We start from the raw sequence: 26,187 nt of genomic DNA, 5'->3' as shown, positions 1-26,187 counted from the left end.
TTCCAGAGGGCGCTTTCTACAGCATTTAACTTCCACTGATTTAGGTAGCCCAGTTATTTGTTCTCCTAATATGAGGAGTCCACAGTTCTAGTCAATAAGATTAGTCCCAATACAAAAAAAAAAAAAAACTGAGTTTATTCTCAATGGAACTGCCTGAGGTCATACACACTAAAATTAAGTCCTACAACTCATAATTTGAAAAGCAAGCTTCACCAGACGATAAAAAAGACACCAATGATCCAGTTAACTTCCACTAAATCTACCTGTCTACTTTTATGAATATACAAAGTAGAACATCTGGGATATTTAAACTTACGGAAAAGACAAGAGGACAGCAGAAATAGCAGTTATTTAATGTGGAGTCCACGATACATGTTTATGTCCATGACACTCACAAGGCACGACCACAACCACTTTAGTGTAAGCCACACCCTGGAGGATTTACGTTCCTTCCACTCCTGCCAAGGTGGGATCATGACCCATACAAGACCTAGGAGAAAAGGGGAGGCTCCCCTTCCCACTCAGGTTGTGGCTGTATTATTAATCCATGGCTCATTTTGGTCTTGAATGTCCTCCTGAAACCTCCCGGGGATGTGCCGACCCGCCACCCTACAACTGCACACACCAGGTCCACAGGTCCGCAGGCCTGAATGGGTGTAATCAGTTCATCCCTACTGTGGCTAAATCCAAATAGTTCTGATTGGCCCGAAATGTTTTTACTTCTTTGTGGGTGATATAGTTTGGATATTTGCAATCCCCAGTGCTGGAGGTGGGTGTAGAAAGTAAAACATTCTTTTTCTAAGTTTCCCTTCTTGTTCAAGAATAATAATAATAAATGTTAGAAAGAATAGTTTCTTTTAAAGACTAACTTAAAGCCTTCTTGCTTTTTGCCAGTAACGCATGTCCCAGCTCGCAGCCTATGCCCCTTCCTTATTTGGAAATGTTACTGCTTTTCTAAGTCCTTTTGAAAGCAACTTCCTCTTTTCCTTTGTTCTCCATTGCTTTACCTATTCTGGAAAGTTTTAAGTTATTAGCCAATCAGGTTTAGCTTAAACTGCGAGGTCTGGCTCCAATCAATGAGATCAGACACAACAGTAAGGACCCAATGCATAAGGGATAAATATGCCTGCCTTTCCTTTGTTCATTGTGCTTTCATGGTTAAGACTGCTGACACACAGCACCCTTTCTGCAGAAAGTAAAACTGCCTTGCTGAGAGAGCCTTTGTCTCAGTGCTGATTTTTCTTTGCAATACAGGGGCTGATGAGACAAGAGGGTGAATGAGTTGATGCTGCCACTGACAGCAGAAGCCTCCACCCTGACATCACACCCGAGCAGCTCTGGGGAGCAGTGTCTCCGCAATGTAAGCCCACCTTGGGCTCCCAGACCTGCACAGCCTGGCTGCACCCACAGCAGACCACGCAGGCCACCTGTGGGGCAGACCCAGCAGTGAGTCAGCTCCCAGTGTCTCTGAAAAGGACCAGGACCAGATGGAGGCCTGAACCCCAGGTAGCTATTGACACTGGAGGAGTGGACAACAGTTTCTGCAAGTCTACCCAGCCCAAACGTCCTTCAGCTCCAGCAGTTTGGGCCTTGGCTTGGTCTCAGCTACAGGGAGACCAACTTCTCTTCTGAGAAGGTTGACTGGAAAATTGGGGGCAGATGTGGGTGTGGCAGGTCCATTCCATTCCACATCTCCTTTTCCCACATGTCTGAGTTGTGTGTAGTTTTCCTGAGCTGCCCATGGTATTCTCTGACATAGGATAAGGAGTTATTCTTGGTCAGCCCCTACTACCATAGTCCCATGTCTTTTCATAGTAGCTGATTAGCATTGGTCGTGATCTAATGCTTTGGTGTAAAATTCCCGTGCCTGCCATTGCCACACTGTCACATCTTGGGCAAGCACACCATAGGTGACAGCATACATCTCAGCGTGTTCAACCACGGGATCCTTCCTCCTAAACAGATGTCTCTAAAACTTCTTCACTGAGCCCTGCACTTTCTAGGGAACATCATGGACTAACTGATTTTGCCAGCTGGGTGTCTCTCAAGCCTCTGGTGCATGAGAGGCATGATGCCGGCACCATGGAGGCCCACAAATGGAAGGCATGGAACCTTGAGAAACAGATGCATGTAGAGAGCTCGGGTTCCGTACCCAATGCTCTCACTCCCCGCAATCTGCCCTAGGCACACCACAGGCAGATCAGTGCAATTCAAGCCAGTATCTCTTACACACACACAATGAGCACCTCAGCCTGCTGGCAACTCTTCAGACCCGCTGTGCAAGTCCTTCTAGACACTGCCCATCTACCCCCCGCCATGCCTCTCCCTTCCCAATCACCAGAGCTGCTCAGGCTCAGGGGACCCTGCCACTGGGTGGCCACCACCAATGGGTGTTTTCTTCCCTAGCCAAGATCTCTCCTGAGCGCCCTGCTGCATCTGGCCTTCCTGATGTCCCTCCCCTCAGCTCCTCAGGTCTCTCCTGGCTCCCCTCCACACCCCAAATAGAACCCTCTGTCCCTCTCTCATCACCATCCCCAACCCAGGTCCTTCGCCTTCCCATCGTCGTTCAGAGCTCAAATTCCTGTCACAACTCCAGCCTCTCCATGCTGAGGACACTCGCACACCTCCACGTTCAGCCCCACCTTGTCGGCTGCCTTCCCAAAGCCCCCCTCAAAGTCCCAGAGCCTCTCTGCCTGTCCCCCGCTCTGGAGCCTGTCCCAGAAGCCAGCCTGGAACTTGCCTCCTGAGCACATGGCCACACCTAAAAGGGGGCAGGAGAGCCTCATGTGTTCGTCTCCCTCTAGAACGAGTTTAAAATGCAGGATGATACCACTTTCACCCTGGCAGCCCCAGTGACTGGCACATGGCAGATACCAATTCACATGGGTCATGTGGGAGGGATGCAGGGAGGCCCAGCCCCCGACATCAGGAGCTGCCCAGCAGGGGAAGTTGGCTTTGAGCTGGGGTGGAATCTGGAAAGAGGGTGTCCCAGGTTAAGAGAGGCTTGGCTATCATTTGGAGTCAGTGAGAGACAGTGGTCCCAGGCCCAGCTTGCCTGCCTGGAGGAAGAGGTGTATGGGTTTCTCAGCTAACTTCCTGTTAGACATAGGGTGTGAGAAAATCAGGGCAGCCCTTGGGGCTGCGTGGCTGTGGCCCCAGCCCCCAATCAGTGATTCTCGAGTAGAAAGAGGTGTGTGAGAACACCCCAGCAGGGCATAAGCCACACTTAGGAGGGTCCTCAGAGGGGACAGTGTGGTGGCACATTGGGTGGCCCTTATCCCACCTCACCCCCAGCAGCTCCAGTGTGGCCCTGGCCAGTCCTGGTCTTCCTCTTGTCCTGTCTCATAAGCAGGGCTCACCACCTCCCCTGTGTCACTCCCAATTACAGGGCTGTCATCTCCCTCCACTGGTGTTCGCCCCCGCCCAGCATGGCCTGTACCCTAAGTGGGTGCAGGGCCTTGCCCACCCGCCTCCCCCAGACCCAAATTGGCTTCCCATGGACTGAAAACTCGTCATCATCTGCATGAGTACCCCACGCCCCGAACCATCCACACAGACACTGACCCAGATCAACTCCCCTCCCACAGTTCCAGGAGACGAGGGTCGCTGGCGAGGTAACCCATCCAGAATGTTCCGGGACCCCGAGCTGCTGCAGCAGGGTGGTATGCAGGCTTCCCGGCTGTGGCCCCAGCATTCCTAACCACTGTACTCTGCTCTATCCCCGAGGACTGGGGTGTGTGGGAGGAGGTACCTTTAAGGTCACCATTGGTGGGAGAGCTTTGTATGTCCACCCTGTCACAGTGCTGGGAGGGGAGGAGCATGGGGAGGGCTCAGTACAGATGACAGGGCACATAGGAGCCTCCCAGGAACCCTCCTGTGCAGGCTCCCCAAGGGCAGAGCAGGAGTGCTAGGCCTGATGCCACGGGCAAGTGGGGATGAGGAGCGCTGCAGAATCTAGGGCAGGGCTGCAGAGAGGGGCAAGCCAGCTGTACTCCACTGAGGCCCGGGGGCTGGAGAGGACCTTCCCCTGCCCAGACAAGCCATGCCCCATGCCCCCATAAGCCCCTGCCCTCAGCACCACCTACAGGCTCTTTCCCAAGCTCCATCCTACTGTGGGCCAGGTTTAGACAGACCCCAGACCACTCCCTCCTGGGTGTAGTGCAAGCCCCAATGCCCCTCTTTGCAGGACCGCCCCATCTGCACACCTGCTGCCTCTCTACCTGCTGATGGGGGAGGGCACCTGGGCGCCAACGACCCCATGCCAGCCCTGTCTCATTTCTCTTCTGTAAAACAGATACTGACACTCCACATGCTGCCCAGCAGGGCACGTGTGTGAGGCCCTGGCTCGGAACACACGAAGTGCCACTGCCTCCCACCTGGGGGGCACACCCAGTTACCTGTGCTCTTGGCACCTTCTCTCCCTACCTGGCACCAGACTCTTATCACACTCTGACAAGGTTTTTCAAAAAGCGAGCCACTGATGAATCCTAAGTCACGCACAAAGCATCTCTACGATGAACAATGATAACAAGTCTGCGTTTGATGCGGCCTTGGGGCCCTTGATCACGCTTCCCTTTAACCGTTGTATTAAGTTGGCTACGCTGTATTGATTTTTCTTTTTTCATTTCTTTTTGTTTGTTTGTTTCTATTGTCAGAAGGCTCTTTCTAGAAAGCAGCAGCTGGGCCAGGGATAAACAGAAATCATGAAAACCCAAAATAATCATAACGTGTATTTGGTTTGCCATTCCAAGGTGTGGAGCTATTCGGCACTTGCTGAGTAAATCAAGTATCTCAACTCAACAGTCACGGAGGTCCTGGACGAGAAATGCCTGCTGCTCCGGAAACTTCCACGGTCCAACGGAGTAAGCCTCTCCGGGGAGAATATCATACAGGGCTGACTTTTTCAGAGCACCTTATCTCCTGAGAGACATCACAAGGAAACAGGTGTGATGGTGGCACCAAAACAATCCGTCCAATCCTTGCCAAACCTGGCTGCTTCACAGGCCACCCAGAGAACACGCCATCCAGGGCCACCCCACAGACCCACAGAGCTGGAATCTTTGGTGCTGGACAAACAGGCTCTTACGGTCACCCCTCCCCCAGCAGTGTGGGTGAGCTGCCCTAGGGAAAGCGCTGATCTGCAAACTACTCTTTTCAAGGGAAGTGTGCCAAAGAGTGCCAGGTACACACATCCAGCCTCATCCCTGGAGCTGTGAGACTGAGCCAGGCACTGGGCACCCAGGTGGGGTAGAAGGCCACACGGGGAGGTGTAGGAATACCCGTTCCATCAGGTCACTCAGTGCGAGCCTGGCTGGACCCAACCCGTATATTCCTCAATCACTGCGTGTAAACAAAAATCAATACTTCATGTCAATAAGGCTCACTAAAATTAAGAAAAATGCCACATGAACAATCTTTACTTGTTTGATCCATGCCTGAGCCCTGGTGAAGTCAGGACATGTTAGCACTGAGATGGGGACATTTTACAGACCGGGGGCCTGTGTGTGTGCTAGTCACCTCACTGGTACCATATCCCACTCACTGACAACAACAGGGCACGCCAAGCTTTTCAACAGCAAGGAAACAGACAACAGAGAACAGCCCATCGCTCTCCAGGCGGAGCACTGCACGGCTCCCCCACACTCACTCACTCTGCAGCAAGCAGGCTCAAATGCGGACTGCACAGACCTGGACACTTCCGAAGGCTCTTCAAAGGCAGCATTCTGCAGTGTTTAGAGGCATGGGTTTTGGCATGACACAGTCTGTTCACCAGGAAGGTAGTTAGCTGTGCCATCTGAACACAGGACTCTAGCTCCATCTCAGTCGTTCTGGAATTACTGAGATCATATTCCCAACACCCTTAGGTGTCAGGTGCTGGCAGTCACCACCAACACCGCTCCCACCTCCTCCGACACCCATGGACTTTCCACAAACCACAACATAAGAAAGGTTTCACTGGGCACAGCAGCTCACACCTGTAATCCCAGCACTTGGGGAGGCCGAGGTGGGTGGATCATAGATCAGGAGTTCAAGACCAGCCTGGCCAATACGGTGATACCCTGCTTCTACTAAAAATACAAAAATTAGTCGGCCTGGGGGTGTGCGCCTGTAATCCCAGCTATGCAGGAAGCTGAAGCAGGAGAACCCGGGAGGTGGACGTTGCAGTGAGCTGAGATCACGCCATTGCACTACAGCCTGGGTGACAGAGTGAGACTCCTTCTCAGGGTGGCGGGGGGAAGGGAGGGAAGGAAGGAAGGAAGGGAGGGATCTGTAGAGGCCGAGGGTCCTGATGATAACACAGTGACAACCTTTCTTTCCAGCATCACCATTGGGGGTGGTTGATTCATCCTGAAACGGAAGAATACAGGGAGCAGTCTTGGGAGTGCATGTGTCCTGGTCCTCTGCCCCCTAGGGTGTAAGGCTTTGGTCTGTATTCTCCCACAGGCCCTGTATGGAGGGAAAAGGGCTTGCTGATCTACCACGTTTGGGAAGCACTGGCCAGGCAGGCTGGTGACTCCACTACAGCAAACACAGGACTTTACGCCACTCATGTGTAAGAAATCAGAAAACTCCACGAAGGGAAAGACTTTACAGCAAAGTTCCCCAAACTCATTTACCAACCAAATGCAGCCAATTCTCATTCACACAGTTGTGTTCTCTAAAGCTGCCCTGAGCAGTGAGTTGATGATTACTGAATACACAGCTCCTAGAGATGATGTAGGGTTAGGTTCCTATGAGTCTTGGAACACATTTTTGTCAATGAATCAATACACAGCCTTGTTTTATGTGCATTTCTGTTTAAAGACACCTTGTTTAATACACATTTCTTACAAATGATGAATTACATGCCGTATTTCTTTATTGTAAAATACTAGCTGAGAAGAACTTAACATTTCCCTGACCCTAGATCACAAGACAGTGACGTTCTTGGGCTTTCTGCCTGTCCACTGTGCTTTTTTTTTAATCGGTCACTGTCCCATGAACCTGCAAATTTAGCCATTCCTCCCTCTTTTCCTCGACTTCATCACACACAACAGAAGTCACGTTAGCAGCTCCCAGAATGGCAGCATAGACGAGTCAGCTCTGTTGCTCAGGCCTGAAGAAAGCATCTCCGGCACACATAAGGCACATGGCAGCCATTCTGTGCTCAGGATCACTAGACTTCAGCGCTACACTTGAGGGCCATTGTATCACCCACACACACACACATCAACAAAACGCAAAGAACACTAAACGGATCGTGAAAGGAATAGCTGTTTACAGCAGGAGAGCCGCAACAAGGAGGCAAAGCCCTGTTCAAGCTCAGCTGGGAACCTGAGAGTGGGTGACTCAATTCTTCTCCTCTCCACCTACATCCTGGAAGAAGTTACAAACCCACGTTAGCATGTTAACAAAGCTGCAAATATGAAATCCATGAATAGCAAGGATCAAAAGGCACTTTGTTTACAGAACACCTCCAGGAGGATGTTTTGGGAAATCCTGACCTAGGTTTGTCTCTTTGATGCAAAAACTCTCCACAATGGAATTCTACAACACTATACAAAAGATTTTTTTGCCTATATTTTCCAAGTTTTCCTCAGGAAACTTGCAGTGCTTCAAGAGAAGCTTCTTTTATTTTACTAAAATAATTCATGTGTAGATCTGTTCCCCATCCTGTCTTCCTACAATTTTAGAAATTCCATCGCCTTCTGTCTCTCCTATTGCAACCCCCGTGCAGACCTCTTGGTCTCAGCTGACTTGCAGAGGTGAGAGGGCTACTGCAAACTGGAGCTTTTCTAAAATGCCCAGCATCCTCCAGCTCAGGAGGGCTCCAAAGGCCACACCTTCCACTTCCCAGCACATGCAGCAACTCTTTTTTTTGGGGGGGGGGAGGGGCGGGGCCAGAGTCGCGCTCTGTCGCCAAGGCTGGAGCACAGTGGCATGATCTCGGCTCCCTGCAGCTTCCACCTCTTGGGCTCAAGTGATTGTCCTGCCTCAGCCTCCGAGGAGCTGGGATTACAGGCGCACATCACTACACCCAGCTAATTTTTGTTTTTTTAGTAGCCAGAGGGTTGCCCCATTTTGGCCAGGATGCTCTCAAACTCCTGACCTCAGGTGATCTGCCTACCTCGAGCTTCCAAAGTGCCGGGATTACAGGTGTGAGCCACTGCGCCCAGCCGGCAACTCGTTTTTCGTATCAACCAGACCAAAGCAATGTCCTTTGTGAATACATCCACCCAGACTGGGAAGAAGGAGCCATCCAATTAAATGCTTCTGCACCCAAAGGAGGGGGCGGGGTCACACATGAGTCATCAACGTCTTAAAATGCTGCTGAGATGATGAAAATAATATAAACAAAATCAAAAGGAAGTGCACTGAAGAGGAACACATGCGCAGCGGAAAGTCACACCTGCAGTGTAGAGCGTGCTCCCATGAGACGGAAGCACATCTGAACCAAAGATGAAGTGGGGAAACAATTAGACAAGGTCGTCGGGGGGAAATGGTCAGTGCTGATGTACAGCATGGGGATTTATCCTCAGGTAAGAAACCCAAAGAGGGAAAACATGATTTGTACAAAGATGTCTGTGGCAGCCTTACGCCTCAGGGAAAATGCCACCCGCAAGCTGCATGCTCAATGGCAGAGTATGTGCAGAGAAATCAGTTATATGGCACATTGCCCAAATGGAACACAAAAAGGTCAGTAAAAATAATCGTGGAAATTATATAGCAACATGGGGAAACATTTATCACATGTCAGATTTTAAAAGCTGTACGACAAAAATGCATTTGGGTTATGATGACAGCTACATGCGTCATTTATGCTCAACGCTATGGTCTGAAAAGGAACACAAATGAAACATGGAGAAAACAATTTTTATATTTCCATTTTTTCTAACTCAATTGTACTATTGCCATTCATTCGTGCAATGACTAAATGCTACTCAGTGCTCTTAAAAATATCTAGGACAGCTGGGCGCGGTGGCTCACGCCTGTAATCCCACTTGGCACTTTGGGAGGCCAAGGCGGGTGGATCACGACGTCAAGAGATTGAGACCATCCTGGTCAACATGGTGAAACCCCGTCTCTACTAAAAATACAAAAAATTAGCTGGGCACGGTGGTACGTGCCTGTAATTCCAGCTACTCAGGAGGCTGAGGCAGGAGAATTGCCTGAACCCAGGAGGCGGAGGTTGCAGTGAGCCAAGATCGCGCCATTGCACTCCAGCCTGGGTAACAAGAGCAAAACTCCGTTTCAAAAAAAAAAAAAAAAAAGAAAAAATCCAGGACATAATTATTGAAGCTGTGAAATGAGTAGAAGAGGTGAGGGTTGCCACACACTCTCCTCCAAGTGAGTCATCTGCAGCATCGCTTCTGCAGCTGGAATGTGGCACGTTGTTGAAATGAAGATTCGGATTCAGCAATGTGTGGGTGGGGCTCCCCAGTAATGCCGATGCTGCTGGGTTAGGGTTAAAAAGCAAGACTCCTACAGCATCTAAGTGACCAATGTTGCCCATTTCTCCCTTCAGATTTTGTTTGTTTATTTATCTATTTATTCTTCACCGCAACGTTAACCAGAGGCGTCACTACGCTAAGTGGACAGCACTGGGAACAAAGAGGCGGGCGTGGGACGGATGGCGTCTTATGCACCTGTTTGAGGCCAGGCCTCTTTGGCTCCTGGCACAGCCTGGCTGTCTCTCAGGGGAGTAAGGGGATTGCTCTTAGGAAAGCAGGTTGCGATTTCAAGCAAGACACCACCAAGTCTCCCAGTGCACATGCTTCGTATGGAATCTTGCTTTCAAGATGACTCCTACGGCTCTTTCTGGTCAGGTTTCAAAGAGATCCTCGTCTGGAATGGGGTACTCAGATCTACACGCGTGGAGACCCTGCCCACATGCAGTGGGTCTGGTGGAGTGCTCAGAAACAGTAGTCAGGGCCCCCGGCACCAGGGCCCTTGTCAGGGTGGAACTCTGGAACTGCCAAGTGCTCCCCTCGACAAAATTAATTTGTGAACTGATAAAGAAAGAAAAAGGACAAGCCAGCACAGCACAGGACAGGGAAGGGAGGGCAAAACAAAAAAAGCCATACAATCATTAACCAGCTTAAATGAGCTTTTCCAGTGTCTCAGACAAGAGCATTTCCTTCAAGGACACCCTCTCCTTAGGGAGAGAAGCGGCCTCCTTTTCCATCCAATGCCTCTTCTGTGAAGAACAAACCTCCTCTTGACCCTCCACAATGGCTGCGGATGTCCTCCACCTTGACGTGCCCTTTTTTTTTTTTTTGAGATGGATTCTTGCTCTGTCGCCAGGCTGGAGTGCAATGGCGCAATCTCAGCTCACTGCAACCTCCGCCTCCTGGGTTCAAGCGATTCTTGCGCCTCAGCCTCCTGACTAGCTGGGACCACAGGCGCGTGCCACCATACCTGGCTAATTTTTGCATTTTTAGTAGAGACGGGGTTTCACCATGTTGGCCAGGGTGGTCTCGATCTCCTGACCTCGTGATCCCACCACCTCGGCCTCCCAAAGTGCTGGGATTACAGGCGTGAGCCACCGCACCCAGCCCTCCATGTGCCCTTTTAAGCAGCAACTACCACCCACCCATTCATTCATTACCATTCATTCATCTCCCAGCTCTCCAACCCCAAGATCTCTGGGTTTTGTACCCAAATTAGGATCTGGTTAGCATGAAGCACAAAAGCAGAAAAACATCAGGTCTTGCTTACTCCCCAACAGGCTCTAAAGATCATTCTCCTTGACAAGAACCTGGCCAGCAATGCGCTTTGTCACAAGATGCAGCATGTCACACGCAGTGCACAGCCCACATCAACCTCTGCAGTGCCTTCACCATTGTTGCAGGACAAGCCCAGGGCCCACCAAAGACCAAACACAGAGGCGCTCTGGCCTAAAGCCCAGACCCAGGGTCCAGGCCTCCTGGCCTTACGGGAGAACTCATCCCCTAAGGGAGAGTGCCTCATTATCAACATCCGCTAATATCATGGGAGTTCCTGTGCATCCCACAGCCCCGTAAACATGGCATTGCTGTGAATCACAGGAACACCCCCAACGTGAAGTCAACTGACACTGAACGTGCTTTAGAGAAAACATAAGACATCTAAATACAAGTGCGGAAAATCCAAGTGTCAATATTTCTATTCCAAACCCAAGCTCTCAGTACACCCCTCCACACACACACTCAAACACACACACTCACACACATACTCACACTCACACACACACACATACACACACACTCACACACACTCTCTCTCAAATTCATGAACTCTTCTCAGAAAAAACAGTTAAGGCTTTAAAAAATATGAAAGCAGTCCACATAACTGGACAAACAGAAGTTCCTTTACACAAGTCCAACAATCAATCACATCTTTATATACTCACAGTGAGGCTTTTTTCTTTTTTTTGGAAGGCAGCTTTTCAAATGTGTTTATTAGAATGCATGCTGACTCTGGTATAATTAAAAGAAAACACAGCAATGCTGACATCCACTGCCCTCATTAGCATGTGTTTCTTCCCCAAGGTTTTGTCAAACTTTCAAAAAAATTCCTTTTCCAAATAGTTATTCACAGCGAATTGCCCACCAGACCAAGGTCCCCAGGCTTTCAGAGACACTTCTATTGTGAAATGCATAGCGGCCCCCACCCCAGCCACCAGGCCACCCACCACTGGCCACGGCAGTGTGTGAGCAGCAGCGCCCCCACGTCTTTGCCACTGCCCTGCTGGTCTGAGTACACCCCTGAGGATTGACAGGCTCTCCACAGACACTGCCCCACCATGAGCAGATCCAGGGTAGCGGGGGAGAAATGGACCCTCTTCTAGGGTGGGAGTCAGGGCATCTTCTGTGAAACACCAGTGGCCAATCAGCCCTCAAAAAGACTTTACTTCTCAGTCTGAGGGGTGAGCATAAGAGTGGCCAGAGCATTCACACAACATGCTTTGTAACTGGACCAGTGAAGGGCTCAGCCACCATTAGAACTGCAAGGCACCCACCCCTCCCACTGCCTTGCTTCAGCATCTGCAAGGGCTGTACCAGGAGGTTCTTCGCTCTTAGGCCCCTCTGCTCCCTTCCCCGGGACAGCTAGAGTCCTACCTGCTCGTGGGGCCACTTCGGTCTCTCCTCTGGGGTCCTGGTCTTGGGCTTGAAGCCTCTCTGGGGGTCTATAGGATGCTTGGCCTCAGGAGGGAGGTTCAGTGACTTAGGCCTGGCCTCATGCCTGCTGGGGCTGCAGCTGGCCTTGCTGGGAAGGCAGGCCTCTGCAGAGTCCCCAGGCTCTGGCTCAGGCCCATGCTCAGGGCTGGCCTCACTGGCACTGGTGATACTGGTCATGCTCAGGCTCATCTTGATCTCAGCCACGATCTGGTCGATGTCCTCCTCCTGGTCCTCCAGGTCCCCGTCCCCGCGCCTCAGGCGATAGGGGGAGGCGCTAGTGTTCCCGCTGGCCTCTGTGGGGTAATAGTCCTGGTATCCCTCTTTGCTGGGACAATGGGGGCCATCTTCTTCCTGGTCGTCGGCCTCCAGGACTGAGGGCTCGTCCTCTGGGATGGGCAGGTGGCCGTCTGGGTAGTCCTGGCTGCCTTCAGCACCATGGCCATGGGGGTGAGGGCCTGCCGAGTCTGTCCAGTCCTCCACCGCCTCCTGGCACTCATCGGTGTCCACGGGGTGCGTGCCGTGGGCCAGGTACTCCTCCCCGTTGCAGTCCATGCCCTCTAGGTAGCTGTCGTCCTCGGGGCAGTAGCGGATGTAGTAGGTGATGCCCTCCTCCTCCTCGGGGAGGCCCTCATCGTAGTCCTCCTCCTCGGAGGTGTTATTCACGTAGTCAGAGCTGGAGTCCCCATCGGGGCTGTGGTTGTGGCACTCCTGCTCCTCAGGCGTGGGGCTCTCTGGCCGCAGGGCAGCCAGCTCCAGGCCCTCAGGCACATAGCCCTCCAAGGGCAGCTCCATGTCCTTGCTCCCAGCCTCCTGGCTGTGGGGGACAGGGCCCGGCCTCACCCTGTGGTCCAACATGCTGCTCCCCGTGCTCTCACGCTTCCGGTGGGCCATGGCGGGCACTCACGCAGCCATCATCTCCCGGAGGCAGCCACTGTGGGGAAGAACATTGGGAAGGACAGAGTCAGAACCCCACAAAGCCCGGCCACGCGTGGGTCCACTCCACCGCCACGGCGCCTCCCACCATGGTCTCCTGCAGCAATGTGAACACACATCCATTCAAACAGTGCGCCATCCATACCCCGGCTGACTCATCATCAGGAACAATGTGCATCTGTGCCAAGGAGAACGAGGGCACATGGAGCTCCATGAAAAGCAGACAAGCGAGGCACTGGCAACTTGCCAGGACACCTGCCTCTACCCCAGAGCCCACAGGCTCATTCCTGACTTCTCCCTCAGTTTGGGTAGCCCAGGTGACCAAGACAAATGGTCATAAGATCAGGTTGTTTGCTCTCAAGGGGACAAAGGATGCGGCTGTGGCCTGCAGGTATAGTGGGGTGACAGAGGAGCTGCCGAGACCTGGTAGGCCAAACTGGGAGAGGGCCTGGACCCACTGTCCACGACTCGGCACTTTCTTCCTCAAACCACACTGCTGTGGCTTCACTATGTCCCCCAGAGTTCAAGTGTTGAGAGGTGGGACCTTTAAGAGGTGATTAGGTCATGAGGTTCATGAATAGATTGATGTCTTTTTCTCAGGAGGAAGTTCTTCATTGTGAGAGTGGGTTTGTTATAAAAGTGACTTCTAACTGTCCCTCGCCTTCTCACACTCTTCCCTGGGATGACACAGCAAGAAGGCCCTTACCTAGATGCTGACACCTTGACCTTGGACTTCCCAGCCTCCAGAACTGTGAGAAACAAATCTCCATTCCTCATAATCACCCAGTCTCCAGTATTCTGTTGTAGCAACAGAAAACAGACTAAGACATAGGCACTGTCCCTGAATAATTTTCAACAGTTTTTCTTTTAGCCCTGTCTCTCCGGGCCTGGCATGGGGACAGAGGCTGGAGGCAGGGAGACCAGCAAAAGGCTATTCTACCCTCTAGGGAAAGAAAGGGGCTAGCATCAGGACAATGGCACAGAGGATGTCTAAAAGTTTGCTTAATGCTCTGCTTCTTCCCCAGATGTTTGTCATATTCTTTAAACTGTATTCTTTTTTTTTTTTTTTTTTTTGAGACGGAGTTTCGCTCTTGTTGCCCAGGCTAGAGTGCAATGGCACAATCTCAGCTCACCACAACCTCCGCCTCCTGGGTTCAGGCAATTCTCCTGCCTCAGCCTCCTGAGTAGCTGGGATTACAGACACGCACCACCATGCCCAGCTAATTTTTTGTATTTTTAGTAGAGACGGGGTTTCACCACGTTGACCAGGATGGTCTCGATCTCTTGACCTCGTGATCCACCCGCCTTGGCCTCCCAAAGTACTGGGATTACAGGCTTGAGCCACCACGCCCAGCCTAAACTGTACTCTTATATTACACATGCCTTTATGCTTGAATGATAGTTCAATTATTTTTAAAAACTATATTCCAGTAGTAAGAGTTTACACACTTAAAAATGCTTAAAATGGTAAAAAAAAAAAAAAAAAAAAAGAAAGAAAGAAAATACTGTCTATTTTACTGCAATTTTTAAAAAGGAAAAAAATGGAGAGCTTCAACTAGAACAGTGGCAAGGACAGAGAAATGGCTCACCTTAGATGGCAGGAGCAAAGGGATCTGAGCTCAGATGGCAGCAGGGAGTGAAGACGAAGGGGAGCTACTAGTGACCCCCCGCAGCCACTGCCCAGGCTCTAATCCCTCCTCTTCTTTCCCTCTTGTCTCTTTAGGCCACAAACTCAAGGCCTTCCAAACTGTGTATCCCCCAGAGCTCCCGACACAGCACCTCATTTGCAGTGGTGCCCAAAACACATCTTGTTATGAGACTGAGCGTACCAGATGGTCACAGTCACAGCAGTATGAACATTCCCGAAAGAACAAAGGAGGAAATAATGATTTCATCCAGTCCAGACCCTCAGAGTGTGAGCACAATCACTGATGGAGCCATATGTTTTCAGCATGTGAATTCGCCCCAAGGACACTTGACATCTAAAGAAGCCATGTTTACCCCGCCACCTGCACAAGGCTGGCCCACGCCGTGTCTCTATGTGGAGCAATTCACAGCACTCCCCCCAGGGGTGGCCCACAGACAGCAAAGATGCCCCACACCAGAAAAACTGTCACTGAGTAGGACCCTGTGGGGTCTGTCACCCCATTCCCAAACTCTGACACTGGCAGGGCAATTCCAAATAGCTGTTCCCAAGAAGAGAACAAGGGACCAGCACTAAGACATCAGCAACTCAGATACAATCAGAGTACACATGAAGAACACTGAGCTGCCTCAAAGACCACACATAACTTGACACCAGATTTCTTTCTTTTTTTATTTTTTGAGATGAATTCTCACTCTATTGCCCAGGCTGGAATGCAATGGTGCAATCTCGGCTCACTGTAACCTCTGTCTCCCGCCTCAGCTTCCTGAGTAGCTGGCATTACAGGCAGCTGCCACCATGCCCGGCTGATTTTTTTTTTTTTTTTTTAAGAGACAGAGTCTCGTTCTGTGGCCTATGCTGGATTACAGTGGTATGATCTCGGCTCACTGCAACCTCTGCCACCTGGGTTAAGTGGTTCTGCTGCCTCAGCTTCCCAAGTAGCTGAGATTATAGGCACCTGCCACTGTGCCCAACTAATTTTTGTAGTTTTTGTAAAGACCAGGTTTCACCATCTTGGCCAGGCTGGTCTTGAACTTCTGGCCTAGTGATCGACCCACCACAGCCTCCCCAAGTGCTGGGATTGCAGGTGTGAGCCACTGTGCCCGGTCGATATATATATAGATATATAGATATATATTTTTTTTGAGGCGGAGTTTCGCTCGTTACCCAGGCTGGAGTGCAATGGCGCAATCTCGGCTCACCACAACCTCCGCCTCCTGGGTTCAGGCAATTCTCCTCCCTCAGCCTCCTGAGTAGCTGGGATTACAGGCATGCGCCACCATGCCCAGCTAATTTTTTGTATTTTTAGTAGAGACGGGATTTCACCATGCTGGTCAGCCTGGTCTCCACCTCCAGACCTCAGGCGATCCCCCTACCTCAGCCTCTCAAAGGGCTAGGATTACAGGTGTGAGCCACCGTGCCTGGCTAGATTTCTTACACTTCACAGAGGACAGCCAGCCACAGAGACAGGCTGGGCAACCACAGCTCTTGGACAATCAGAGCACACGTGTAGAACACCAGTAGCAACGTTCCTCAAAACGGTCCCTCAGAAGCATGTGCTGAATGCAGCCGCTCACATGCAACCAGACTGCCATGTCTTGCCTGTCAGTACAGCAAAGGGCAGACGGTGCATCACTGGCACATGAGCACACGGCTCCCATTCCTTGCACAGAAGGCCCATCTCTACAGCACCCCTGTGCCTCACCAGGCTCTCACGCCAAGCTGTGCACATTGAAGGTATGCACATCCTTGTTAGAGAACAAACTAAAATACACAGTACTCTTACTATCTTAACTTCAAATTCTCTGTCATTTGGGGGGAATAAAATCTGTAATATGCAAGTAGAAATATGTGTTATCAACACACAGTAAAACATTCTCGAGGCCAATATAAGACATAAAGACAAAAATATACATTTTACAGTAACATGAAACAGTCCCAATCCTAATATGTTATCCAAGTTTTCAAAAATGAAAACACTGAAAGACATTGTAGAAGAATTATAATGGAACCAGGATTTTATTTTCCACTGGTGTTTCTCATTAGCTCTCCAAGTCTTCAGATGATTTAAGAAAAATGTATTCCAGATGTACAACACTACTACAACCATATAATTTGGACTATAATTACTCAATTCATCACTTACCACTGCTTCCTATACTTTCTGCATTTCTTCCTCTTGAACTATTTAGTGGGATTTCATTTTTATTTTGTAAAAATAATTGTTAGGGTCATTTTGCTTAGGAGGTAACCCTTTTGTGTCTATAGAATGGCTCTGATCGCACACAGAATGACATCTTTGCTGGGTATAAGATTCTTGCACTGCATGCTTTTTGTAACACTGTTCCACTATCTTCTAGCTTATATCCTCGAAGATGTGCACTTTAATACTAACTGAATTCTTTTTATCTTGATACAAAAATCTCTTCCTTCAGTCTGGAAGCTGGTACAATTTCCTCTCCACTCTTACAGCTCAGAAATTCCAGCAAACTATGTCTGGATGGGGGTCTTTTTTGATTTTATGAGGGTCTCATTAATTTTATGTGAGATTCATTTGCTGAGCCCTTTCTGTATCAAGTCCCACATCTTACTTTAGGTATAGCAAGATTCTTGCTATTTCTTTTTCATTTCTCTCCCTAATGGCCTTTTTCTCTTTCTGGAGTATCTCTGGAATTTGCCCTCCGAATCACTTAAGTTTACATTCACAGCATTTCCTATTTTTTCTTTGTGGCATCAATTAGTTCCTCCATTTGATCTTCCTAAACACTAATTCACTTTTCAGCAAGATGTGGAACATGACCTGTCTTTGTTCTTGCTAGCAACAAACGGCCCCTGAGACACCAGTGCAAGTCTCTCGGTGAGTGGTGGATGGCTGGACAGTGTAAGATACCGTGGGAGATGATTTTATGGTGAGCTGGAGGCAGTCAGGGTGGCCATCCAGTACTTCACTGTTGAGATGTGAAGAGGTGCCTGTATTTTTTAGGTATGAAAGAGATGGGCTGTCCTCAGCCAGATCAGCTTGCTTCCAGGGAAAATGTCCACCCCTCCTAGAGGCACAGGAATAGCTCCTCTGAAACTCCCTGAGTCTGCGTGCTGCACCTGCCCGCAGCTCCAAAAGTTCCAGACTTCTCATGGGAGGAGTCAAACCTTTTCTTTTGGAGCAAGCAAATCTAGTCACTGTCTAGAATCCTTTCTTTACATAGAAATATTTAACCCATCAGAAAGTGCACACATACAAGATATGGATCAGTTTCGTGTTGCCCCCGATGGTGACCCCAGTGATTTTCAAGCTTTGTTAACCATTAAAAATCCTGATGCCCAGGTCACACCTCTTGCCAATGAACTTGGAATGTTTCAAATAGGAACAAGGCATCAGTATACAAAAAGGTTTCACAGGTATTCCTATGTACAGCAAAGTGTAGGCACCACAGCTTTACTCAGGTAACCCAATACCCTTTACTAAACAGACCATTCTGCTTCCCACGTCTTACAGTGACCAAGCATCTCAACTTTAACACTGAAAGTCTCATGTCCCAGGAAATTCCTCAGTCCCAGAAGAACTGAGATGGTTGGTCACCCTGTATGTCATACGCTAAATTCTGACAGAAACTTAGATCTGTCCCTGGACTTTCTAGTCTACATCATTTCTATCTTCCCAGAAATAGTACCATGCCATTTTCATTATTATGACTTTAGAGCATATTTTAATATGACATAAGGCAAGTTCTCCCTCCTTATTCTCATTTTTTCATCTTCCCCTGCTATTTTCACATTTATTCTCCCAAATGAACTCAGGAGTTAGTGGTTCCAAGTGTCCTCAGTATTCCACTGAAATTTTGGCTGGAGTAACTTTAGGTTGTAAATTACTTCAGGGAATTTGTATTCTTTTGAGACAAGGTTTCACTCTGTCACCCAGGCTAAAGTGCAGTGGCACAGTCTCAGCTCACTGCAGCCTCTGCCTCCTGAGTTAGTGATTTTTGTGCCTCAACCTCCTGAGTGGCTAGGATTATAGGCATGTGCCACCACCCAGTGGCTAATTTTTATATTTTTTGTAGAGATGAGGTTTCGTCATATTGGCCAAGTTGGTCTCCGACTCCTGGCCTCAAGTGATCTGCCCACCTCAGCGTCTCAAAGTGCTGGGATTACAAGAGGGAGCCACCACGCCCAGCTTCAGAAATATTTCATATTTACAACATTAAGTATTTTTACCTAATTTCACCCAAAAATATCTTCATACTTATTCACCTTTAAGTGTCTATCAACAGCTTTGTATTTTTCTTTACAGCTATAGGCACCTCCCATTAAGTTTTTTCTTAAATATAACATTTTGTGGCTATTGTGAATGGATCTTCTCTTCCTTATATACGTACCTGGTTATTGTTGGCATACAGAAAAAGAAATGATACGGATTTTGTAAAAATAGATGTTACTACACTATTTTTAAATCCTAACAGTTTTTAGTTGATGATGTTTTTCTCGGTAAATGACGTCACCTTCCGAAGTCACCATCTTGCTTCCCCTTTCCAGCATGTGGTCATCCTGTCCACCCTGACCTGCACTTTGCTGTGCAGTAAACAATGGCACTAAGAGGCACCTCTGACTTACTCCTCATTTTAATGAAAATGCTTTTACTTCACCAGGGGAGGCAAGGGAGGCACCAAAACTGAACCAATCAAAATAAATATTTTAATGCAGTCCTTTAACAATCAAAATTAATGCAAAATAAATCCCTGATGAACAAAATATCAAAGTTTGTTTTTTGTTTTTTTTTGAGACGGAGTTTCGCTCGTTACCCAGGCTGGAGTGCAATGGCGCGATCTCGGCTCACCGCAACCTCCGCCTCCTGGGTTCAGGCAATTCTCCTGCCTCAGCCTCCTGAGTAGCTGGGATTACAGGCACGCGCCACCATGCCCAGCTAATTTTTTGTATTTTTAGTAGAGACGGGGTTTCACCGTGTTGACCAGGATGGTCTCGATCTCTTGACCTCGTGATCCACCCGCCTCGGCCTCCCAAAGTGCTGGGATTACAGGCGTGAGCCACCGTGCCCGGCCCAGAATATCGAAGTTTTAAATGAAGATAGAACTGGTATTCCTGATTTTTCCTGTTGCCTCAGGCTGCAGTTATGGCTTTGCTGTGGACTGGCAATGATCCTGTTTTTCACCATCAACTACAATGCTAGCGCTGGCTAACGGCAGTTCTTTTCCCAAGTTTGACACCACAGACATTCTGATCCAGTTCTCTTTCCCATGGATACAAAGGGTAAGGGACCCACAGCGGCTGCCCAGAAAGGCAGCCACGTCTTCAAAGATTCTGCAGAATTACAACGAACCTACCGGGGCACTTTTGGTATAAGACAAAGAGCCCGCCTGTTGAAGATGAAGACTCAAGGTCCGTGTTTCATTTCGGACCTCTGTTTACTGTGAGGCCTTGGGCAAGATATTTAATGGAGGGATGGCCTTCCCCCACTTAGGAAGTTGAAAATGACAGTCCATGCCTGCAGGGCTTGAGGTGAGTTCAGGAAGAGAGTAACGTGTGCAGTCTGAACTCCATAAACACTACATAAAGGGAGTTGAGGAAAACGTCCATGAAATGGTACCGGAGAGGATGCCTGAAGAGGTGTTTGAGATGGGAGCAGGGAACTCTGCTGACACAGGTGACTGGGAGTGGCTGTGGCCAGGTGACACTGTCCCTGGCTGTGTATGCGAAGTGCGTCTCTGCAGTGGGATATGGGTGCATCTCGGAGGGACTGTGGAAAGGGGAGAGGTTCTTGTGAAAGCCAAGAGTTATTCCTCCAGTGCAGTGATTCACTCTTTGGTGGGCACAAGGTCCCCCTGGAGAGTGTGCAGGTCCATGGCCCAAGATTCCAAGGCGGTGGGCCACAGGCCAGGCCTGGAGCTGCAGGTGGTTCTTATGTCGTAGGTCCAAAGACTGCACTTGAGAACTCTGCCCTAGATAGATGCTTGTAGGTCTCTGGTGACTGCCTGGGGAATGGGTCTGACCTCCTTGTCAAAAAATACAAGGCCCTCCCCTGGAAGCCTAAGCCCACCACATCCGAAGCCTTCTTCCCCTACTCCTGGGGGTGGACGGTGAGGGCAACTGTCCTCAGCTTCTTCAACAAGGGCGAAGGTGGGTGGCCCGGCAGGACGGGGCTATTACAGCAGGTAATTCCCAAGCCACAAAGGTGGGGTGCGGCCAAGGGGAGGTGAGAAGGAAAGGTGGGCAAAAATGTAGGTAGAAACAAATGATTCTTTCAAAGAAATAGTTCTCCTACCCATTTCTGGCATCTCATTTAGTTCACTCAAAGCATACTCGTGCAAGGAACTAACACATTGCCTTTTGCATGGAAGCAGTTTGCAGCCTGATGATAAATAATTTCATTTAAGACACAGCAATAGGCCGGGCGCAGTGGCTCAAGCCTGTAATCCCAGCACTTTGGCAGGCCAAGGCGGGGGGATCATGAGGTCAAGAGATCGAGACCATCCTGGTCAACATGGTGAAACCCCATCTCTACTAAAAATACAAAAAATTAGCTGGGCATGGTGGTGCGTGCCTGTAATCCCAGCTACTCAGGAGGCTGAGGCAGGAGAATTGCCTGAACCCAGGAGGCAGAGGTTGCGGTGAGCCGAGATCGTGCCATTGCACTCTAGCCTGGGTAACGAGCAAAACTCCATCTCAAAAAAAAAAAAGGCAGAGCAATGTAGAAGCAACTTTTTCAGGAAGCCCTTTAGTGAAGGAAGGTCCCATGTAGCTGCCGAATCCCACGGTTCTGGGCTGCCAGGCTCTCAAAACGTCTGGTGAAGGGACCTGCACTTCCTTCAACTGCATGCTCCTCCTGGGGGTACAAGTGTTATGTGGGGACAGCTGCCCTGTGGGAGGGCAGCAGAGAGCCGGAGATATGACTCATCTAGCACATCATTTGTGAAACTGATGTGGGCAGACTCCTGTACCCAGAGGGCGACTGCTTCTGCGGGCACATTACTTCCCGGCAACAAGGACCGCCATCTGTTCTGCTCTGTTTTCTTAATAGGAAATCCAGAGAAGGATGGATGCCCACTCGCAGTTGTTCTACCCACAGAAAGCCAGTGTTCGCTTGTGTTTTCCTCCTTTCTGGCCTTTTATCTGTGCATCTCTTTTGCATAGCTGAGGCCTTACTGTAAACACGGATCCACGCTGTTCTCTTTTAACACGCGGTAAGCAACACAGGCTCTCCATAGGAATCCTTTTGATGGTCACCTCCTATAACCCAGCTGAACAGGCATCCCTCTGACCACTACAGACTGAATGTTTGCATCCCCCCAAATCCTCATGTTGAAATCCTCACCCCCAGTGTGATGGCGTTAGGAGGTGGGGCCTTTGGGGAGTGATGAGGTCATGGGGGGGAAGCTCATGGGTGAGACTGGCCCTTATGAAAGAGACCCCCGACAGCTGCTTTGCCCCTTCCACCATGTGTGGACACAGAAAGACAGCGACCACCTAAGAACTGGACAGCAGGCAGACCTCACCAGACAATGAATCTGCACAGACCTTGGTCACAGACTTCCCAGACTCCAGAACCGTGAGAAATAAATGTCTGCTCTTGGAGCCACCAAGTCTATGCTGTTTTTTGATGCAGCAGCCTGAGCTGACTATGACACTAACTATTCCCCTGCTGAACCCACGTTACGTTCTGGTTTTACATAATAAGTAAAGCTGTTTATTCTGTGTCTCCCTCAGAATATACTATAGGCCTTTTTCCCCCCTCCCAGGGCATTTATCCAGGATCCTTTGAAACTGTCTTTGCTAGCCGGGTGCGGTGGCTCACGCCTATAATCCCAGCACTTTGGGAGGCCGAAGCAGGTGGATCACCAGGTCAAGAGATCGACACCATCCTGGTCAACATGCTGAAACCCCGTCTCGAAAGAAGAAAAGAAAAAGGAAGGGGAAGGAAGGGTAAGGGTAAGGGTAAGGGTAAGGGTAAGGGTAAGGGTAAGGGTAAGGGTAAGGGTAAGGGTAAGGGTAAGGGTAAGGGGTAGGGGTAGGGGTAGGGGTAGGGGTAGGGGTAGGGGAAGGGGAAGGGGAAGGGGAAGGGGAAGGGGAAGGGGAAGGGGAAGGGGAAGGGGAAGGGGGAAAGAAAGAAACTGTCTTTGCTTTATACAGTGACAATCCAAGGCCCAGGTCCTCAGGTGAGCCCAGGAGGGGTGTGGCCAGGAGAGAGTTCACCATCTGTACTGCGGGGCTGGGGCTTTCCACTGCAGAGCATGTCAAGCACCCTCAGGTCTTTGCTTCTGGTCAATCCTATTAAAGATAAATCCTGTACAACACACCATCTGGAAAGCAATTCGAATGTACAGGAGAAGCATGATTACCTGCTACATGTCCAGGAAAATGAGTCCCCATGTCCAGGCTCATTTAATTCTCTAACAGCACATAAACCAACAGGAAACGCAGCCCCCGACACCGTGCTCACCACTCGCCTCCTCAAACATCCTAATGAGATGTGGGAAATAAAGGCTCATTGTCAACAATAAAGAGCCCCAGTGTCCTTACTCTAAACCATGGTTTTCTTTTGCACAGCAAATAGCATTAGCTAGTGCTTAGAAGAGCTGGTGATATAGCAGACCGAATGAAAAATAGCTATTCAGTGACCCCAATACACGCTGGGTGAAAGCGTAGCATACAAATGAGAAACAGACTCAGCCAAATTATTCCTGACACCAATCTTGTCCCCCATTTGGTCTCACATATTGTAAAGATATTATTATTTTGTTGCTTTCCCTGTACACGATGTGGATTTGAATAGTCTTGGAGTACACTTGTATAATCAGCCCAAGCACTCCAGACAAAAGTCACTGAGTAAGTATTTCACTTCAAGATCACAGCCAAGCTCAAGCCCTGAAAAGATGCTAATAAATTAATCTTTCAAAATCCATATTGATGTCTGGCCAGGCGCCGTGGCTCACGCCTATAATCCCGGCACTTTGGGAGGCTGAGGTGGGCGGATCACCTGAGATCGGGAGTTCAAGACCAGCCTGACCAACATGGAGAAACCCCATCTCTACTAAAAGTACAAAATTAGCCAGGCGTAGTGGCATGTACCTGTAGTCTCAGCTACTCAGGAGGCTGAGGCAGAATTGCTTGAACCCAGGAGGCAGAGGTTGCAGTGAATCAAGATTGCACCACTGCACTCAGCCTGGGCAACAGAGTGAAACTCCGTCTCAAAAACAAAACAAAACAAAAAAACACTGATGTCCAGCACTGTCGAGCAAGGCCCTCTAACCTAGCTTAGCTCTAACCTTAGCTTAGGGTCACAAAGGGACGTGTTTCTCTCTGGAAAATGGCAGCGAAATGGACAAAACTACTGAGCGCACACTAAACCTTCAATAACGGGATCCTACATAAATCAGTGTTAGCATACCCCCAAGACAATTTTGTAGCAACTGAAATATTTATAAAGGGCTTAGCATATAAAATGCATTGTTATGATTTATGCACAACCAATAAACATAGAATAAGCTGTGAAGACATGCACCGAGACGCTAGCAAGGGCTGCCTTTGAGTGATGGGAGAACGGTACCTATTTCCCTTCTTTCATCATGCCTGGCTACGGTACTTCTACAGACAAATACCATTAAAAAGATGAGCACTGAGGACTGCAAGCCCGCTGCAGCCCAGCAAGCCTTGGGCAGCCATGCCTGCCAGGTGGCATTTCTGGGTGGGAAGGGTGTTAGGTCTCAGCAGCCCTTGGAAGAGGCCTGGGGTCCATGTTGGGCCTAATTTCTTCCTTCTGGGCATTCAATATGCCGGGACATCTGCCCCACTGCATCCTCATCTTGAAAGAAGCAAAGGGCGATGATCTGCCCTTTAAACATCATTTTAAGCGTTGCTGTCAGGCCCTCACATCAGTAGGCAATCTCCAGGAAATGGCATTTTCAGTATCTCACGAGGCAGTCCACACCTGAAAGCAGCACCGACGCTGTAACAGGAACAGGGCACCTGGGTGCACTCCTGGCCTGGCAGGTATTTGCTGTTCCTCCTGGGTTACGTCTACCAGGAAGAAGGCAACTCTCTCCCACCAGAACTTCTGGAAATCGTGGTGGCTTGGCAAAGCCTACCTCTGCATGCCATGTTTGCTCCTGCATGCCTTTAGGGGAAAAGCAAGGAGCTAGATAAGAGGGCAACTGAACACATTACCAACCCTGACCATTTTCTTAACATGCTCAAGAAAGAGGCGTTAACTTCTTCGCCATGCAGAAGTACACTGCTAAATACACCCTTACCAGATCCATCCTCAGAGACAGAGAAATCTGCCACCCCCAGAGAGGGGGCCACAAGACTCGAGGGAAAAAATCTGTTCCTGCGGGTTACCCTGTGATTTTCACATTTTTAAAAGTCATTTCCAAGTATATGCAGCACTGTGCAGATTTTAAATAAGCTAGATCCATGTTATGGCTGAACTATGTCCCCTCCAAATTCATATGTTGAACTCCTGATCCCCCATACTTCAGAATATACCTTGTTTAGAAATAGGATCACTGCAGATATGATTAGTTGAGATACAGTAATTTGGGTAGGCCTAACTCAAACACTTAAAGTGTCCTTTAAAGAGGGGAACTGTGGAGACAGTCACACAAACAGGATGAAGGCAGGACTTTCTCTGAAACCTAAAGAGCATCAAAGATTGCCGACAAACTACCAGAAGCGAATGGAGAGGCAGGAGACAGCCGTTCCCTCACAGCCTTCACAAGGCACCAGTCCTGACGACACCTGGATCAGAGACTTCAGCCTCCAGATCGGAGACGGTAAATTTCTGTTGTTTATGCTACCAGTGTGTGGAATTTTTTTTTTTTTTTTTTTAGACAGGCTCTCACTCTGTCGCCAGGCTAGAGTGCAATGGCGCGATCTCGGCTCACTGCAACCTCTGCCTCCCGGGTTAAAGCAATTCTCCTGCCTCAGCCTCCCAAGTAGCTGGGATTACAGGCACACGCCACCACGCCCAGCTAATTTTTGTATTTTCAGTAGAGACGGGGTTTCGCCCTGCTAGCCAGGATGGTCTCGATCTCTTGACCTTGTGATCCGCCCACCTTGGCCTCTCCAAGTGCTGGGATAACAGGCGTGAGCCACCGCGCCCGGCCGCATTTGTGGACTTCTTACAGCAGCCCTTACCAAACTAAAACAGTCCGTAGGGATCGTGTACACTTTACTCAGAGCTCCCCCGGTTTTCGTCTTCTGGGAAATTCTCCCACATGTAATCAGGAATATTTTTTCCACTTGGGATCTAACCGTAGTTTCCACTATTGATCCCTTGTTTTTCTAAATAAATTTTAGAATCCCACTATCAAGATCTGTTTTATAAATCCTGCTGGAAATTTGACTGGGATTGCAATGAGTCTATAGGTCAATTTGGGGAGAATTAACAACTATACTGTATCTTCCCATATATCAATCTATCTTTCCATTTAGTTGGGTCTTTGATTTCTCTCGTCAGGATTT

The 26,187-nt window shown here is 49.2% G+C and overlaps 1 protein-coding gene across 50 annotated transcripts in view; it reads right to left on the bottom strand.

Annotated features, from left to right (window-relative positions):
- APBA2 (amyloid beta precursor protein binding family A member 2) overlaps positions 1 to 26,187 on the bottom strand; it is a 220,867-nt gene that overhangs the window by 43,310 nt on the left and 151,370 nt on the right. For 46 of the 50 annotated variants that reach the window (XM_035306452.3, XM_035306465.3, XM_054258236.2 and 43 more), the window contains one exon: positions 12,081 to 13,071. In XM_035306452.3, coding sequence (XP_035162343.3) covers positions 12,081 to 13,031 — 951 coding nt within the window. In that variant the 5' untranslated portion in view covers positions 13,032 to 13,071. Of the gene's footprint in view, positions 1 to 12,080; positions 13,072 to 23,063; positions 23,187 to 26,187 lie in introns of those variants that run through there. The other 4 variants (XM_035306459.3, XM_078375925.1, XM_078375949.1 and 1 more) reach the window with 1 other exon arrangement.

The sequence above is a fragment of the Callithrix jacchus genome, chromosome 6 (assembly GCF_049354715.1).
Source record: "Callithrix jacchus isolate 240 chromosome 6, calJac240_pri, whole genome shotgun sequence".
Lineage (NCBI taxonomy): Eukaryota > Metazoa > Chordata > Mammalia > Primates > Cebidae > Callithrix > Callithrix jacchus.
Note: the sequence above shows the minus strand (reverse complement) of the source record. Positions and strands in the feature narration are given on the sequence as shown.